At 43.6% G+C, this 18,524-nt stretch overlaps 1 protein-coding gene across 5 annotated transcripts in view; it reads left to right on the top strand.

Annotated features, from left to right (window-relative positions):
• The window catches only part of RBM33 (RNA binding motif protein 33), a 116,476-nt gene that overhangs the window by 49,437 nt on the left and 48,515 nt on the right, over positions 1–18,524 (top strand). For all 5 annotated transcript variants that reach the window (XM_059932956.1, XM_059932955.1, XM_059932957.1 and 2 more), the window contains 2 exons: positions 3,376–3,655; positions 10,010–10,068. In XM_059932956.1, coding sequence (XP_059788939.1) covers positions 3,376–3,655; positions 10,010–10,068 — 339 coding nt within the window. The remainder of the gene's footprint in view (positions 1–3,375; positions 3,656–10,009; positions 10,069–18,524) is intronic.

Genomic DNA, 18,524 nt, shown 5'->3' with positions numbered 1-18,524 from the left:
ATTGTTGTATCCATAAAAAGTTTTCATAATTTAGGAATAAATCAAGTACTTGTAATTTCAACTTCATTTGAATTTCCTCTGTATTTCAAAGATGAGACATCTCAGGAACAAAGACAGGAATTGTAGTGATTTTTTTGTTGTTGTTCCTTTAGTTAGCCTCAGGATTTTATAGCTTTTTCCTTCAGAAGTCAGTCTTCAAGGACAGATTCATTTAATATAAATATGTGTCCACACTGTCTACCCTCCTACATTATTATCTGAGTTTAGGGGAAAACCACACTTTGCCTCCGTGTAGAAATGATGTTTTAGGAGGCATTCATTTGTGAAATAACAAAGTAGAAAAGATGACTTACTGGTTTTTTGTTTTGTTTTATTATTATTACTTTTAATTAATTTTTATTGGAGTCTGGTTGCTTTGCAGTGTTGTGTTAGCCTCCAGTGCACAACAGAATGACTCAGCCGTACACATACAGAGATCCCCTCCCTTTTGGACTTCCCTCCCATTTAGGTCACCACAGTGCGTTAGGTAGAGCTCCCTGTGCTGTACAGCGTGTTCCCATCAGTTGTCTATTTTATACATAGTATCGATAATGTAAATGTGTCAATCCCAGTCTCCCAATTCCTCCCACCCCACTCCTTTCCCCCTTGGTGTCCATACATTTGTCCTCTAAGGATGACTTACTGTTTTAGCATGAGAATTCTAATTTTGATCTACAGGGAAGAGGGTAGGTGGGTTGACTACAGCATAAAGAGGTTGATGATATTAATAACTGCTTTCTGCTCATACAACTGTTCTTAAGCTTCTCTGATAGCGAGAAGACTGGCCCTTCAGTTTTTTCTTTTTCTTCTCCATCCCATCTCCTCTCCCCCAACCTCCACTTGCCATGTACTGAACAGCCAGCTCCGTTATTTTGGCCTCCTGGGGGGGAGCCAGCCACACAGGAGACCAGTTTTTTTGCATAACTGTGTCTCCATGATCCTGGAAAAGTAACTGAACTCCCTGTTTTCTTATCTACATAGAGAGGAAGTATGTGCCCCTATGTGTCTCCTTCAGAGAGGCTCAACTGGGAGATCTGTGGGTGCTTTAAAAACGTTGCCCAAGTGTGAGTTGGCCTGAGTCCCTCCCGACAGTGATGCCGTGTCTCTGGAATTCTGTAGGTGCTATAGGGCTCCCAGTGAACTGGGCCTGCACCCACTCCTGGGGCTTTGGCATATATGCTCTACGCTCATCTCTGCTAGTCAGTGGTGTTTTAAAGCTGCAGTTTACTGAAACGGTCACAGCTGTCTGAAACGACCTTAACCTCACTCACACTTGTGTCCACCCTTGATCCTGGCCACTCCCCACCCCAGAGCTGTCTGTCTCTTTGACTCTTCACCCTCAGAGTTCTGGAAAGAATAACCTTTGCTCACCGTCTTTGCTTGTGTCCATTTTCTCGGTCCATCCTTTGCTGCCTGGACTTCGTTCTTTTCCCTCTCCCGAATGTGCTCCCAGAATCGCCACCTGACCTTTGCAGTCCGTCTTGTTGGACTGCACTCTGGGACCTTGGGCATCACCCATGAGCTCCTCTTTCTTGAGCCTTTCTTATTTTGAGTGTCTGAGCTTGAGGTGTACTCTCTTCTCTTCCAGCAGGGCCCCTTCCGTCTCCCCTGTTCCTCTGGCTGCGTTGTTCTCAGGCCTCTTTTTAGTCAGAGCTCTAAGTCGGCAGCCTTGTCCTTCCTGCCATCTGCTGTCTCCACACGAGCATGGGTCTGTAGCCCTAGCTCTTGCCAGCTCAGTGTCTTCATTTCCTAGCTGCCCTGGGCCTCTCTGCATGGGTGTCGCCCAGGCCCTAAATTCCCCTTGTTTAAAACACACGATTTCCTTAAAAATCCTTCACGCTCTTGAGTGAATGGCCCTGCGCTGTGCTCATTCCCAGTTCTGTTCAGATTTAGCTTAGCTGTCCCTCTGTCAGCATGCTCTCCATGTGGATTCAGTGGTGAATGAGATAGAAAAGACTCCCGCACCATGTGCAAATGTGCACATTACAGATGTCATGAGTTAGAGGAGGGAACAGACTGGTTTCTGGGAGCATATGTATGTATCCACGGATTTAAGCCAGTTTCAGAATCTTTAGAGAAGTCCCCCTGAGGAAGGATAGGTTAGACAAGGTCATGTACACTTTGGTTTCAAAATTCTCATTGTTCCTTTGAAATGTCTTCTTCCTGCTGCTCTTGTTCAGACCACGGCCGTTTCTTCCATTCAGCTCCCGCCGTAGCCTGTTAAATGGTCTGTCTTCTTCCATCCTCTTTCCCCTCGTCCATCTCACACACTGCTAGTCATCGTCGTCATGCATGCTGTGACAACTGAGAAGCCTCCGTAATTTGGCGTCATCCCGGGGAAAACAGCTCATTATACGAGAGACTTTGGTCGGTAGTAGCCTGCTGCCTCGACTGCTGCGTGTGGCCGGTTTGGTTAGTGGTTACAAGCAGGACTTGCGGAATCAGATTCTCTGCTCTTCTGCTTACCAGCCGCTTGGTCTTGTAAAAGGAGAGTCCTAACAAGGGCCCACTGCATAGGGTGGTTGGGAGTGAGTCAGTTACTCCACATACTGACCTTTGAGTAGGTGCTTAAAACAAAAGAGCCCGGTGCCCTGCAGCTGTTTGTGTGGGTGGTGGTTTCCTGCTCTCCAGCGACTCTTCCATGAAACAGCCCGAGATCCTTGACCACCTTGAGGGTGTATTTTCCCACCTTCGCGTCCTCCGGTCTTCAGATGTGGCTGTAGCCACACTGGTCTCCCCCTCGTGTACCCAGCAGGCACGTGTTTCTGCCTCTGCTGCTCTCAGGTGGTTCTGTTCCCCTCCCGGCATGGCCCGTCTCCTTCCCCTCCTTCCTGGTTCAGATGCCGTCTTCTCAGGAGCTTCCCCCACCTCCCTTCGGGGAGCCCTTTGTCCTTTTCTGCAGCCTGGTTTCTAGCAGGGTTGTTTGTGCACGTTCTCGCCTCGCTCACTAGGCTTTCTCAAAGAGGAGCAGGGCTGGCTGTGCAGGGACAGCCCAGGGCAGGTTGTGTTCCGTCCCCAGCGCAGCGCTTGGCTCGCAGTGGGCAGTTTTGATGGTGGAACTGCATTTTTTTTCCTTTTGGAATCCATGCGTGTTATTCTGGGGCTGCTGTTTTTCCCTCCTGGCCCTGAGGTTGACTCGTGTTGTCCGACAGTGGCCCTTACTGTGAGCGGGCGGAGCAGCTTATTTATCCTGCTGTTTTACACAAGTTGTTCCTGTAAACTTATTTCCAAGTCATAACTTTTACAGTTCAGTCGATGTGAAATCTGTAAGGCATTGGCCTTTTTTCTTCTGAGTGTTGATCTCCGTGAATGTGTCTCTTTTCCGGTGCTTTTCAGGCGCACTCTCCGAGGTTAATTCCTCCGCCACAGCCTCAGCCTCCCCCGCAGCCGCCGCCGCAGCAGCAGCCGATCAGAAGTCTGTTCCAGCAGCAGCAGCTCCAGCCTCTGCTTCCCCTGCAGCACCCACACCATCCCTCCCCTCCCCAGGGGATGCACCTGCCGCCCCAGATCGAGGCCCCGAGGGCGATGATGACCCCTCCTCCCGTGACTCCACAGCAGCCCAAGAACATACACATAAACCCCCACTTCAAGGGGGCGGTGGTGACGCCCGTGCAAGGTACGTGTCTCCGTTGCTGTTGAAAAGTTCCAGGTTCCTCTGGCAGATCATTCTCACGTGCAGGTCTGTAAGGACGACGTGGATTCCCTGACTCTTCCCCCACCACTCAGATGCGCGCTGCCTGGCCAGGCCACGCTCGTTTGCTGCAACACGTGCGTCTCTTGTTGTATCATTCAGTGGCGGGTACTGAGAAGACACAGTAAATGTAAAGGGCATCAGAGTTAATTGTGGAAGTGTCTGATTGGTGTTCTTCATAAATTCCCAGGTGGGGATGTTTGCAAAGTGAATGTTCCTTTCAGGTTCCACTCGGTGTGCTTCCTTTGAGTTCCAGAGGTACAAACCCATCTTTTAGTTATTAATTCTAAGGGAATAACCTCTTCTGTTATGATTACAGATGCATGTTCCTGAAGCTGGGAAACTAGTTTTGAGCAGTTGATACGGAGCATATCTTCATGCATCTGTTCAACACAGTGTTCATTGAGATCCCGCTCTCCCTGGCATTGGAGATACATTGGTGAACAAAACAGACAAATGCTTTTTTCAGTTGTGACCTAGCTTTCTAGCAGAGACAACGAGCAGTAAACGTAATAAAATAAGAACGCCGTGTGGCGTGTTAGAGGACGGACGTACAGTGACACACACGTGCAGGGTGGGGGGCATTGGGGTGGGCTGCAGCTTTCCATGGGGTGGTGAGGGCCGGCTTCATTGAGAAGGAAAGAGTTGAAGGTCCAGGAGCTAGTGACGTGACTCTTTCGGGGGAGAATATTCCGGGCAGAGGGGTCGGCAAGTACAGGGGCTCTTTAATTATGGTGAGACTATGCCTTTTGTGTTCAAGTAACTAAAAAGAGACCATGTAACATTAACGGAGTGATACAGGTGGAGAGAAGTGTGGCACCTGGGTCAGCTAAGACCTGGGAACCATCCTGAGAGCTTTGGCTTTTGTTCTGAAAGACATGGGCTGTGATTAGAGCAATTTGAGCAGAGGAATAACGTGATCTGGTGTATGTTTTAAAAGGGCTGTTCTTGCCGCCGTGTTGAGAGCGGGCTTGTTAGGGTGGCAGGGGTGGAGCCAGGCATTCAGCTAGGAGGTGACGCTGATACTCCAGGCGACAGATGACATGGCTCGGGTCAGGGCCGTGGTGGTGGTTGGGGCTCAGATGCTGGATGTAATTCAAGATGGAGCCGATGGACCGGATGAGCATGAGAGGGAGAAGAGGCGAGATGGTGCCGAGGGGGCCTGAGCATTTGAGGGATGGAGTTGCCTTCACCTGAGAGCACTTGGGGGAGAGCAAGTTTTGAGGAGCAGCACAACAAAAGTTCTGTGCTGGAGATGCCACCTAGACGTGCAGGTGGAAGCGTCACGTATGAAGTTACTAGGAAGAGTTGAGACGAGGGGTCTGGGCGCAAAGCAGAGGTGGGGGTTTGTTGGCACAGAAGTGGACCTAGAGTCTGCACCCAGTGGCAGACCCAGGCGTCATCGTGTCGGGGGGACCGAGGCCTGGAACCTGGGGCCCTCGACGTGATAGGCGGGGGCCCGCAGGGAGGCGGAAACCCAAAGAGTGTAGAGGACGGGGACAGCAGGGGGCCCACTGCTGCCAGGTCATTGGGGACGGGCTTCAGGCCGTGTGCTGCACGTGGCGGTAGAGGGGTCTTTGGGGTATTGACAGAGTGGTTTTGGTGAAGTGGTGGCAGTACACGCCGCACTGAGGTGGGTTTGAGAGGGAACGGGCGCACAGAAATGGGAGATGGTTGTACTGACAGTTGTCGAAGGTGTCCTGTTGAGACAGCTGGGGAGTGGGGGTGCTGGGCAGCATCGACGCCCACTCGAGCTGTGGGTCCTGACCGGAGACCCGGCCGCGTGCCTGCACGCTCTTCTCCAGCCACTCTCACCTTTCTGTGTCAGGTGCAGCCTAGACAGAGCTGGACTTGCTTGAGTCCAGGTGTTGGCAAAGCAGTAGAGAAGGCGCCTTGCTCATAATGAAGGGCTGTGGCGTGTACGGTGACAAGGGGCCAGGAGATCTTTGAGGGTCCAACAGTTGGAGGAACTGGGGTCCTGGAGGAAGTGGGGTGGAAAGGTAGAAGGTAGTGTGGTAAGAAGGGGGACTCGTAGAGATTGCATAAGGTCATGGATAATGACCAGGTCTCAGGTGTGGAGCTGGGACAGAGGATGGCAGCCGGGCGCCGGGGCGACAGGGCGCTGGAGCATGAGCGTCGCTGCCGAGACCTGAGACAGGGCTGGTGTTGAAGACAGTGGTGAGCTAGGAACTGAACTCTGAGACACAAGAAAGAGCAGTGGTGTGACCAGTACGTGGGCAGCAGTAGGGGTTCCTGGGCCGTGTTGTCCGATGACATGAGACCCAAATCTGGGGTCTGAAACGGCAGTGAGGACCAAGAAGGATTCCCACCCGCCCCCCCTCCAGAGCCAGCGGGAAGAGGGCTGAGGGAGAAAAACAGCCCCACCCTGTGGGAGAGTTAGGTTTCCATTAGAGCAAGAAGGGGAAGAGCTGAGGCCATCACGGGTTCTGCTGCTGGTGAACTTGGAATTCTAAAGGGTCAGGAAGTTCCAGAAGTTGGAGAGAGGCCTGAGATAGGACTTGGAGTATGGGAGACAGCCAGGGCCCGGCGTCACCGTGAAACTGTGCTGTGGCCTTGGAGCAGAGGGCCGTGAGGGCAGCTGGCTGGCCGTGGGTGTCAGTGTCCGCGTGGGGCTCTAGGGGTTGCTCTTGTTTTACATACCCGGGAGGGTCAGAGTCGGGTTGGTACCTGTGGGTCCCTGAGCCTCCTTCCCTGGCCCCTTCCCTTGTCCCCATGCTGTGCTGCAGTCACTTGTTGGCCTCACCCCCTCCCAGGGGCAGGCAGTACGGCTGCTGCACTTAACCTTTGCAGTCCCTGCAGCTAGCGCACTGGCGGCCTGGGTCTCCTGCAGCAGCTGTGGGATGAAGGAGCCCGCACACGCTGCGTGAAGGGGGAGGGCGACTCACTGGGGAAGGCTGTTCCACAGCGGCTTCCCGAGACGTGCAACTGCAGTAGATCTAATTTGTCGAAATAATTGTACCGATGTCAGCATCTGTTACTGTGTATTTCCTTCTAAAATTGAATGGAAAACTGGCAGTTGATAAGGTGCACAGATTTTCTTTAGCTTAATGAAAATAAACAGTGTTGGAACTACACAGTGGGAAAGCTATAAGGAAACCCCAAGCTGTCCTCTAGGCATGAAAATAGTGTGCTTTGCCAGAGTCAGTTGCCATATGGGTACAGAATGCAGGCCTTGCATCCCAACACTCGCGCCTGATTCAGTAAATACAAGATCAGCTTTCTGACAAGAGTTTTTAAACTCTTAGAACCAGCTAAATGTGTTCTCCTCAGGAAGCCAGGCGACTCAGTGCCCCACCCACGTTCCTTCTCTTTAATGTAACTTTGATCTTGAGAACCCTGACACAGGGAGAGAGAGAAATTGCCTTTGCAGGGTATACACTGAGAACACTTTTGAAGCAGTTGTTTATTCAATATTAAATGAACGAGCTTAATTAAATAGAAAGCCGCCGTTATTCTTGAGAGAGGCTGAATGTCTAGTGGTCTCCTGTACATGAGAGATAGATTAACCCGTGATTCTCAGAGCCTCAGGCAATTAAAAGGTATTTTAAAAAACTGTTTCTAAAAAATTTAAAAATGTATGCCCACCTTTGCCTGATAGTACATATTTTCTTTTCAAGGATGAAGAGTGTTCTATCATATTGTAATTAACCAGTTTTGGTGGAAATTTATCTTGTTTTCCAGATTTTCAGTATTAGAACTGTGGGAATGAATTGAAACATTAATCAGTTTAGTTCATTATTTCGTGGGACAATATGGGAAATAAATATTAAATATCAAATACAAAGAGTTCAAGGTTCAACTAGAATGCTCTGTTAGCATTACAGGTGTTATTTATTTATTTTTAAAATTTATTTATTTATTTATTCATTCATGGCTGCGTTGGGTCTTTGTTGCTGCGCACAGGCTTTCTCTAGTTGCGGCGAGCGGGGGCTACTCTTCGTTGTGGTGTGCGGGCTTCTCATTGCGGTGGCTTATCTTGTTGCGGAGCATGGGCTCTAGGCGCCTGGGCTTCAGTAGTTGTGGCACGCGGGCTCAGTAGTTGTGGCTCGCAGGCTGTAGAGCGCAGGCTCAGTAGTTGTGGTGCGTGGGCTTAGTTGCTCCGCGGCATGTGGGATCTTCCAGGACCAGGGCTCGAACCCGTGTTCCCTGCATTGGCAGGCAGATTCTTATCCCCTGTGCCACCAGGGAGGCCCTAGCATTACAGGTTTTAAATTCTCTCCTGTTCACAGTGAAGAAGGAGGCAGATAAGTAGAAGTGTTCTGCTTGCAAACCAGGTCGTGTGCTACGAGACTCCTGCAAAGAAGCTTTGCAAACACCTTGGCAGTCTGACCACGGCCCCCCCTGGGTTTGGCTAGATTTCTGATCTGCTCCTATCACACCTGTTCTCAGATGCTGTCTTCTGTCATCTTTTGTTCTTTTTCTCTTCTTTCTCTTTCCTTGCTTTTTACAGTTGATTAAAAAAAAATTGCCAACTCATCAGAAGGCTTCTGTGTAAGAAATCTATTAATTATGACGGGATTTCTTGCTCTCATCCATCCCCCCTTCCCCGTCCCCCCAAACTTAGAGAGACTTAAAATACTTACCCTTTCATTATATTGGAATTATTTGATAGGAATTGATGTTTAAATCCAAGTTTAAAAATAAGTGGTACATATTCTTGGAGATCTGCGTATTTTCTATTTGGTAGTTAATTTTAAAAACACTGTCTTTATATTGTTTACTATGTAGTTTTTTTTTTCTTCCTCACCTTCATTATAATCTTCTGAGGTCAGAGGTACTTTATTAGTTTTTTCTTTCTCCACTTCACAATCTAATATTTTGCTTCAGGTATATAATCCACGTACCCCATTGCCTGTTACCTAGCTGTATAAAATTTTATATTGTCTTGCACAGTGACCCACTGTTACTTTGAAATTTTGACTCATTAGATTAGACTGTCAAGAGGGATGGACTTCTCCCATTTTTACATTTTATCAAAGGAAGTTTCTCTTGGTCTCACTTTTTGGCTTTGGTCAGGCAGTTGACACAGGCCCTCACACTGTATCACTTTCAGTTGGACCTGTGGAAGTGTGATGTTAATTAGAAGCTGAGTTATGGAATTCTTTGAGTAATCATAATAACTAAAAAAAAAATTCATCCTTAGCAATCTATTTTAAAAGTAATTTTGATTGACTTTTAAGCTTTATCACTTCTGTGTTTCTCATTTACCAGAACTTTTATTATATTATTCTTGCCAAGTTCTACATGGATATCCCTTTGTGTGTGTCTGTGTTTTGACGTCGTCTTCTTATGAGGACATTGGTCGTGTTGGATCAGGGCCCACCCAGGACCTCATTTTACTTAATTACTTCTTTAAAGGCCCATCTCCAAATACAGTCACCTTCCAGAGTCCTTGTGGTTAGGACTAACATACGAATATGCGACGGGGCCACAGGTCAGCCCACAGCCTCTGACCGTCTGAGATCTTACTGGATGCATTTGGCAGGACGTTTTAATGGAAGATACAGCATGCTACCGTGTAGCAGTCACCACTCGGGTGGGCATTTTTTTCACCCCCAAAATCAAAATCAGTATAAGGCATATGTTTTAAATAGCTTAAACATATCTGATTTAGTCCCACGGTGTGAAACTAGCATCTGGCTTCTTCCCTATGATAAAATGTCTGTTTTAAAATTATTTGGCTCCTTGTTCTTCTGGTAAGTTGATGAGAGTTCGGCCTGTTTAAACACAAAGCTAAGACAAACTAATAGTCTTGGCATAGCAGGTTGTTGAGTAGGTTATTCTTTGTCACAGTACCCTGGGTGTGTGTATTTTCCTTTCTCTGCCTGCTTCACTTCCTCCTTCCCTCCTCCTCTCTCTTTCATGATCCTAGAGGATTTGGGTTTAAATTCGTATTTGATTGGAGTCAGAAAATATAACTCGGATTAGATAGCCTGGATAACCTGGGTATGGATGTCAAAAATAAAGTAGGTTTTTTATTGTAGAGGAATAATACCTTCTTTTATTGCAAAATATTTTAATTCTAAATAAGAATTCACTGTTGAAATTTAAGCTTCTGCTCGTGCTATTGTATACTGAAGACAGAAGTTCTCTCCCCTTTCCCTTTATGGAATTGTAAAAATATTCAGCACTTACCTTAAGTGTAAACTTATTATATGTATTATACACATAGTATATGTTTTTTATTAAGCTTAATACATTGTACTCCTTTTCTGGTGGGTTTGGATGTGTTGGTAATGAAAGGTGTTTTTCTTGCAGTGCCCTTGCTGCCGGTCCCGAGCCAGCCGAGACCTGCTGTGGGACCCCAGAGGTTCCCGGTGAGTAGCAGCTGCTCCTTCTGCCCTGATAGGGATGCGCACACATTTATTAGGAAATATTAATATAGCAAATATAAGTGGTTCCAGCTAAATATGAGTTCAAGGATTTGTAAATATTGACAATAATTTTTGCAGTGGAAAATGTTTGTTAAAAGCTTAAGGTCAATGGATTTTTGAGAATGGAATTAATTTTGTTTAACTGTAAAATTGTTGAATCAGGATCATCAGTAGAATGCCTTTCGTCTTAAAGAATATGAATTTTGATTTTATTATTGCCTTATGTTAAAGTGAAAAAGGGCCTTTATTATCGTGTGTGTGGGGGGGGAACATGTGCATTTGGGTAAGTACGGGTATGTGTGTGCAATTTTAGGGAATAATAATGAGATGTCTACTTGTTTTTAAAAAAACCCTCAGAAGTCTTCATGAGCCATTGGTTTTATATTTTAAAATGGAGGTTTTCTTTTTAAAATATCGTTAAGAGAAAACACTCCTCCCCACACTTTCCTGTAGTTCCCATAACTTTATCCATTTTTCTAACATGTTTTAATTAGAAGAAAAATGTCCATTAAATAGTTATATCTGTTTAAATAAGTAAATTTCATTTTAGTTGAGTTTTTGGTTTGATTTGTAGTTAGTTCATGGTTTTGTGAAATCAGTGAGAACATGTTCTAAGAACAATTTTGAGGAAACAAGGACCATAACATGTTAATGTAGTTTGTATGTAAAACATGTAGTTTTGTTGAGGCTAAACAATCTGATATCCAGGAAATGCCTAAATGACCTATTTGACTCTAGCTTTGATGCTTCAGTAGATACCATAGTTATGTGGGGCATTTAGCAAAAAGGTTTTAATGAAGGATATCTAGATGTGTAGTCAGATGATTATTCAAAAAATCAGTATTGGATTTAAGGTTCAGAGTGTTTTTTAGAAAATTCCTTGATTTGTAATTATTATTTATGAATTATGATTTCTGAAACTGATTCGTACTGGTTTCATACCCTGTATTAGCTAATTTTTAAAAATTACTTACCAAGTTCTAAAAATAGTTTTAAAAATTAGGTGATGTTTATTGAGTACAATTCTGTATTTGAAGCACTTGTCTAAATAGCTAAGATTTATTAATTGTATTACCCAAGGATAAGTGCGTATGATTTTAGTCATTAGATATATTTCTTTTGGTGAAGTAATTTAACTGCTAGTTATTGTAAAGCACTGACGTTTTAAAAAATGGACTTTTTGCTATTTTCAGGGTTGTGAGCTTCTGTGTTAGAATCCTCATTGGACTTGTGTTTATGTTTTATTTGCAGTATAGCGATAAAACTTGATGTGAAAAAGCAATTGTAGCTTAAATCATAAAGTAATGTTGTATGTAAATATAAAATTAGAATAATCATTTGCAGTTTTTATCTACTTATAATTTTTGATTGTACAGATATAATTGTATCTGATACTGGAAGAAGCAAACCTCATAATACTTGAGGATTTTACAAGAGGATAATAAAACAGAATTTCTTTGTGAGAAATTGAACTTATTTTTAAGTTATATTGTACTCTGAGGGTGGTAAATATTATTGAACTGCTTTTGGAAGTTTCTGCAAGGCGTAATGTTTTGTTACTGTTTTTAAGGTGGGATGTGTGTGGGGATGATGGGAAGTAGTTGGCCTAGAAATTAGTTGTCTGTGTGATATAATTTCAGAAATATTTACCGCTGTTTATTATGTATCTTTTATTTATTTACTTATTTATTTATGCCTGTGTTGGGTCTTTGTTGCTGCGCGAGGGCTTTCTCTAGTTGCGGCGAGCGGGGGCTACTCTTGGTTGTGGTGCGCGGGCTTCTCATTGCGGTGGCTTCTCTTGCTGCGGAGCGCAGGCTCTAGGCACGCGGGCTCAGTAGTTGTGGCTCGTGGGCTCAGTAGTTGTGGGTCGCGGGCTCCAGAGCACAGGCTCGGTAGTTGTGGCTCACGGGCTTGGTTGCTTCGCGGCATGTGGGATCTTCCTGGACTGGGGCTCAAACCCGTGTCCCCTGCATTGGCAGGCGGATTCTTAACCACTGCGCCAGTATGTATCTTTAAGCCCCAAATGCTGGTTCTTAAGCTGAAGTTACAGTAAACTTGTGATCTTGAAAATGCAGTGCTCTACTTACTTCTGGAATCAGTCTCCCTTAGAGAGAACAATCGGATGTGGAATTTATTTTTTAAAAATTACATTAGAGGTGTTAGGTTTTTTAAAAGTCCATCAAAATATTGTTGGGAAGGGAGAGTAACTCTAGGCCATCTCCTGTCATACGTACGCCAAATTTTTTTAAAAAATATCTTTATGAGTATTAATTTTTAATTTTATGTAATTTTAAAGGTTTCTTTCCATTTACAGTTATTACAAAATATTGGCTATATTCCGCATGTTGTACAGTGCATCCCTGAGCCTATGTTACACCCAGTCGTTTGTACCTCCCATTTCCCCACCCCTGTAAAAAATCCCAGCCCCCCCCCCGCCCTTAACCGCTGGCTTGGTCTCCATATCTGTGAGTCCTGCTTCTTTTTTGTTATATTCACTAGTTTGTTGTATGTTTTAGATTCCACATATAAGTGGTAGCGTGCAGTATGTGTCTTTCTCTGTCTGACTTATCTCACTTAGCGTAGTGCCTTCCAAGTCCATCCATGTTGCTGCAGATGGCAACAGTTCATTTTTTTATGGCTGAGTAATATTCCATTGTATATATGTACCACATCTTCTTTACCCATTCATCTGCTGATGGACACTTAGGTTGCTTCCACGTCTTGGCAATTGTAAATACCGCTGCTGTGAACATTGGGGTGCATATATCTTTTCTGAGTAAAATTATTTTTTCCCTTTTCTGCTAATAGATTATACTTGGATTTTTATCAATGTAGGTGTAGTTTTGTGACCATTGAGTGAGTTTCTCCTATGCAGAATGCTCTGCACAGAGCTAGTCCTTAAACTATAAAACGTGTAAGCATAGGTCACTGGAGCCTAACTTTCCTCCTGAAGACAGTACTGTTGTGGCTTAACAAAGCCCCTTGGCAATTTCTTACTGACGGCAGTGTGCCCTGCAGGCTCTTTCTTGGTACTTTTCCATAGGGGACTTCAGTCATTATTTGTTAAACTGAATTTTGCTTTGTAAAATGACTATACACACACACACACATGCGCATGCGAGCACGCGCACACACACTCGTTGATAAAACATGTTAGGAAACCTAACTTCAGTTTCATCATAGGGTCTGTTTGAATCAGTGTGCTTCCTTGGCACACAAAAAAATCTGAATTACAGAAATGTATTGAGCAAAGCAAAGTTGATTTTCATCTTGTCTTTTCCCAGCCTAAGCCCCTTGAATGAATTCCCATTGCTCCTAGAGTAGGTCATGCTCTTGTTCACAGCTTCACACTGTATTGATGTAAGGACCCGATTCATGTCTGTACAGAGACCCAGGCATCCTGTGTCTTGTGGAGCTGACCTGACTCCGGGCCTCGTGCACAGAAGTCCAGATAAATAGTTGTGGAATAAGTGTATACAGGGATTTAATATTGAGTTATCTTGCTATTTATTAGGAACCTACATAAAATTAATAGTGTAGAGAAGGGGTATATACTTTCATTTTTTACTTTTTGTTGTTTTCAAGAATACATAAATGGATTTGCACAATAGAATTACATTATCCACATTTAACTATATAAGAATTCAGCTCTACCCAGTTGACTAAAGAGTGAAAACGGCAGGCAGTAGACAGAAGTACCACTAGATTTCCCAGTTTTAATGGGATTAGGATACAGTTGGTATTAATGCTAAGATATTCCTTCTCTTCCCCAACACTGGTAAACTTTACTTTCTTAATGGTCCAGTTTGTTTGACAATTTTGTGAAAACTTGAGAAATTCTTAATTTAGAACTAGTATGCCTAGAAATTGTACTAAGTGATAACACATCCAGTTTTTTAATTAAACAATCACAGAGGACTCCAGACAACCTAATATGAAACACAATTTTTTAATAGAATTATTTATAGTTATTTTTTAAAATCACAGTCTTAGACCAAAATATGGTATTCTAGGCTACGCTTAATGTAGCAATACTAGTATTTTTATTTCCTGTTAATGAATTTTATTTACAGAATTGAATTAGTTTCCAAAACAAAGGTTTGAATGTCAAAGTAATAAATATCATAAGAAAAGGATTCCTTATTTTTGATCATTTTAGAAAATACTGCTTAAGCTTTTAAGCTCACTGCCAGCACTTCTTTTGTCATGTTAGTCTTTGCATCCAGATGGGATTTTTTCCCCCTTCTTCCTTTGTTTATGGAATTTAGTGAAGTGCTTTGTAATTTAGGTTTCTAAAAATTAGATTCACGTATTTAATTTTAGTTACAGATAGAGCCATTACTGCTTTCTTCTCACTTAAGCTTTTATTCCCAGGACTATTTTAATTTTTCATATCAGAGTTATGAATCTTTTTTGGAATCGTAAGTCTATCTCAGTTGATAGCAAGCATATCAGAGAATGAATCTTTTTCATACTTATTTTCATATCAGAATATTAATCTGCTGAATGTAAAATGTACCTTAGAAATAGCGACTACTTACAAGAGCAGATTGGCACAGGAGGGAAGCACGTGCCTCAGGAGATCAGGGGGCCATCGAGTGAGTGTTCGTCCTTCCTCCGTTTCAGCTCCTTCTCTTCTGCCCCATCCTGCCATCTAGCCGCCTGCTTGCCCGCAGTCCACTCCTGAAGCATTTTTGTTCATGCCACGACCTTTGAGTGTGATTTCACAGGACAGTTGTGGTTTTCTCGTGTGTGTGTGTGTTTTTGTTTTTTTAAAAAATAAATTTATTTCTTTATTTTTGGCTGCATTGGGTCTTCGTTGCTTCGCACTGGCTTTCTCTAGTTGCGGCGAGTGGGGGCTGCTCTTCGTTGCGGTGCGCGGGCTTCTCATTGCGGCGGCTTCTCTTGTTGTGGAGCACGGGCTCTAGGTGCGCGGGCTTCAGTAGTTGTGGCACGTGGGCTCGGTAGTTGTGGCGCACGGGCTTAGCTGCTCCGCGGCATATGGGATCTTCCCGGACCAGGGATCGAACCCGTGTCCCCTGCATTGGCAGGCGGATTCTTAACCACTGTGCCACCAGGGAAGCCCTCTTTTTTGTTTTGTTTTTGCAAGGGAGCGAGGATGGGGAGACTAGTTTACCTTTCTGCAAGTCAGCTTCTGTTTTTGTGTCTATTTGAATTCCGTTTTCAGTTCCATGTTCTTTGTTTTACACATTAGTTTAATAGATCTCTCTTTCCACAGAGGCTGTTCCTGATGTTTTTGTCATTAAAGTTTTAGGTCCTTTCCTTATCTATAAGTATGGCTATCCAGTTATGTATTTGTCCTCAAAGAGATGTTTGTTGTTTTTAAACTTTGTCCACTTGAAAAAGCAACAATGAAGTGTTGATTAATAATATTTTTAAAAGTGTTTTCAGTGTCAGGTAAGCATACAGATAAATTTCAAGTAACTCCCATTGTGAAGATTCTTGACCTAGGCTATTTTAAAACCTGCTTAGTCGTTCATTTTGCATTGGTGTTTCTGGTAAATGCTGCTATTTCAGGGTAACCAGTTAAATGCTGAGTAATTTGGCTACTGAATAATTTCCTAGTGATCTTTGTTTAAATTAAAACTAAAAATTATGTTTAAAAAAGACTACCATACTAAGTTTAAATTAGTCTCCTTAGTGATTACCTTATTAGGTAGACCCAGTAAATGAAATTGCCATTTGTGCTTACTGTGTAGTTAGAGCACCTCACGGGTGGGTCTGACTGCACTGTGTTTCCGTGTAACGCGGATGCATGGTGTCAGGGGGTGGTGATAGACGCTTCCTGGATGTATTTGTATGGCGTTTCATGCAAGTCATGTTTGATGAGACCGCTGCATCAAATTACATTGCTGTCTGATGATAGCCCTTGCAGATGTGAGTCCAGACCTTATTCCGTCTAGGAAAAAGAAGTCTTTCTTTTGAACCCTTTTACTGTCTTTACAACTTGCCTGCAATGCCTTGTAATTATTAGCACTTAAGATGGGTAAGGAATGATGGGCATTTTCTCTTATCAGATCTCTGAGTAGTAGCAGGTGAATGTGGGAGGAGGTCCTTCCCCCTGTCAAACATTGTCAGGCTTGCAGCAAGAGGATGCGTTTTAAAATGCAGGTGACATAATACCCAACATCCTCCATTTGCTAGTGGGTTTCTGATTAATCATGATTACCATACATTATCATACCATCAGATTTAATCATATCAGTGCATTCCCATCTGCAGCAGTAACAGGAGCAGCTAAGCACTGTGGTAACAGCTATTAAATGTGGTGGTTATAACATTCAGTGCCCTGTTGACGTGACTTGCTGTCCTGTGTGCGCTGGGCGGAGAGACGGTGGTGAGCATCCACAGCGGTACCTCGGAGGCCGGGGAGTACTCACTGAGATCGTAAAGGCCAGCCATTAAGGCACAGTGTAAAAACTGCATTGTAAAAGTGTGATGCACTATTTTGTTTCATTTTCGGCTAAGTAAAACTGTTACATTGAATTGAATACCTTTCATAAATCCTCCCAGATACATAGTGCCATTCATTGTATAGTAGACTTGAACTTTGAGTATGACTTGCCCATCTGTAATTTAATAACTCAGCCAATGAAATGTTGACAATAACACAAAGTTTCAAAGTCTTAGAACTCCTTCCATGCCAAGAAAATCTCTGTCCTGTTTTTACTGATTTGTCCTGCAAAGCACACCAATTTTTTTTTCTAATGTTTATTTTTCCAGGAGTCCTTGAAGATCCATAGTTCTGTTTAAACTTTGAAAGTGGCCCTATTTTAAAGTACCTGAAAGCACTTCTTCCAAAAGATTTGAATTTTTTTAAACTTTGAAAATTTTGTCCTTTTGATGTACACTCTGATTTTTAACAAATACATACAGTTGTGTAATCACTACAATTAAGATAGAGAACAGTTCCGTCTCCCCGAAAGACTTCCTTGTGCTGCCCCTTTGTAGGCAGCCCCTCTCCCCACCCCAGCCCCTGGCAACCAGTGATCTGCTTTCTGCTCCTCCAATTGTGGCGCATAAATGGAACCACATGGCATGCTTCATTTCGAGCCTGGCCTCTTGCTCCCGGCACAGTGTAGTTGAGGCTCGATCATCCCGTTTGTCGTCCCTGCCAGTGGTTTGTCCTTTCTTATTGACCAGCATTATTCCATTGTGCACATGTAGCCCAGTTTGTCTGCCCAGTCACCATTTGGACATTGGAATTTTTTCTGGTCATAGTTGTCAGTGAATAGTTGGGAGTGGGGATTGTGGGTCATACGGTAGGTATATTCAGATGAGAATTTTGAGGCAGACTGTGTGCTTTCAGTCAATAAAGCTGATACCGCTGCTTTGCTTTCTTAGTCCTTTATTGAATGAGGAAATACCATCTTCCTAGAGCATATACTATTGATGACCAGTGGGAAATGAAGAACATTATTGAGTGATGACAATATTCCAGATTTTGCTCAAAGCTTGTGTTCAACAACCTCATGAAGGTACCATTTTCTCCACTTTACAGATAGGGAAACTTTGAGTCTTGGAAAGATGAAATCGCTCAAGTTCACATAACTGGGTGCAGGAGGTAGGATTTGAAGCAAGGCGACCTGAGTCTCTTAATCATGCTGAACCTTCTCCCTTTCTCTCTAAATATTAAAATGCACCTCAGTAAACCGGGTAAAAATAATTGGATCTGGTAAGATGAATCCTAACTATTTAAGATTGTGACCGTCAGGAGTGCTGAAGTGGAGAAGTTTACCGCGGTAGGGCCTGACATTGGGTGAGCTTGTTTACGGAGGAGAGTGGAGGGGTGAGGTATAGGAATAAAACGTTTTTCGTTTTATGAAAAAATGTAAATAGTCTTCAGTAGGTTCATCGGAAACAGTATTTTGTACTAAAGTAACAGTGTTATAACTTGCAGTGCCTGCTCTAGCTTCACCGCTTGAACCAGTAACCTTAAATACCCTAGTGTATTTAAGTTCATGTGGTGTCCTCCTCCTCCCCCCACCACCTCCAGTGTGAAACCTCGCGCTTGCTGCTGGGTATATGGTGCTTCAGAATGTTAAGAATGCATCTGCAAATACACGAGTATCTTCTAGGAAAATGAATGTAGGTATTTAAACAGGGCATAACCTGAAAGAAAAAAATCTCTGGAAAATACTGAAATAAGAGGATTAACATTGTGACAATGGGCTATAATTCTAATTACGTCGTGGGTCACTAGTGGTCTTGATTCTTTGCACTTAACCCATCATTTAATCAGAATTAACTGAGAGGCATTCTCAAGTGTCTATTGGTTTCTTATATATAGTTCTTTGCATTTTAAGTGAGATTAATAAATGAAAACACGTTGTAGCAGAGGCTGTAATTTATTGAAAGATTCATGAAGTTTCAATGAC

This window comes from Balaenoptera ricei, chromosome 9 (assembly GCF_028023285.1).
Source record: "Balaenoptera ricei isolate mBalRic1 chromosome 9, mBalRic1.hap2, whole genome shotgun sequence".
Classification (NCBI taxonomy): Eukaryota; Metazoa; Chordata; class Mammalia; order Artiodactyla; family Balaenopteridae; genus Balaenoptera; species Balaenoptera ricei.
The sequence above is the reverse complement of the archived record's forward strand: the minus strand, read 5'-3'. Positions and strand labels throughout refer to the sequence as shown.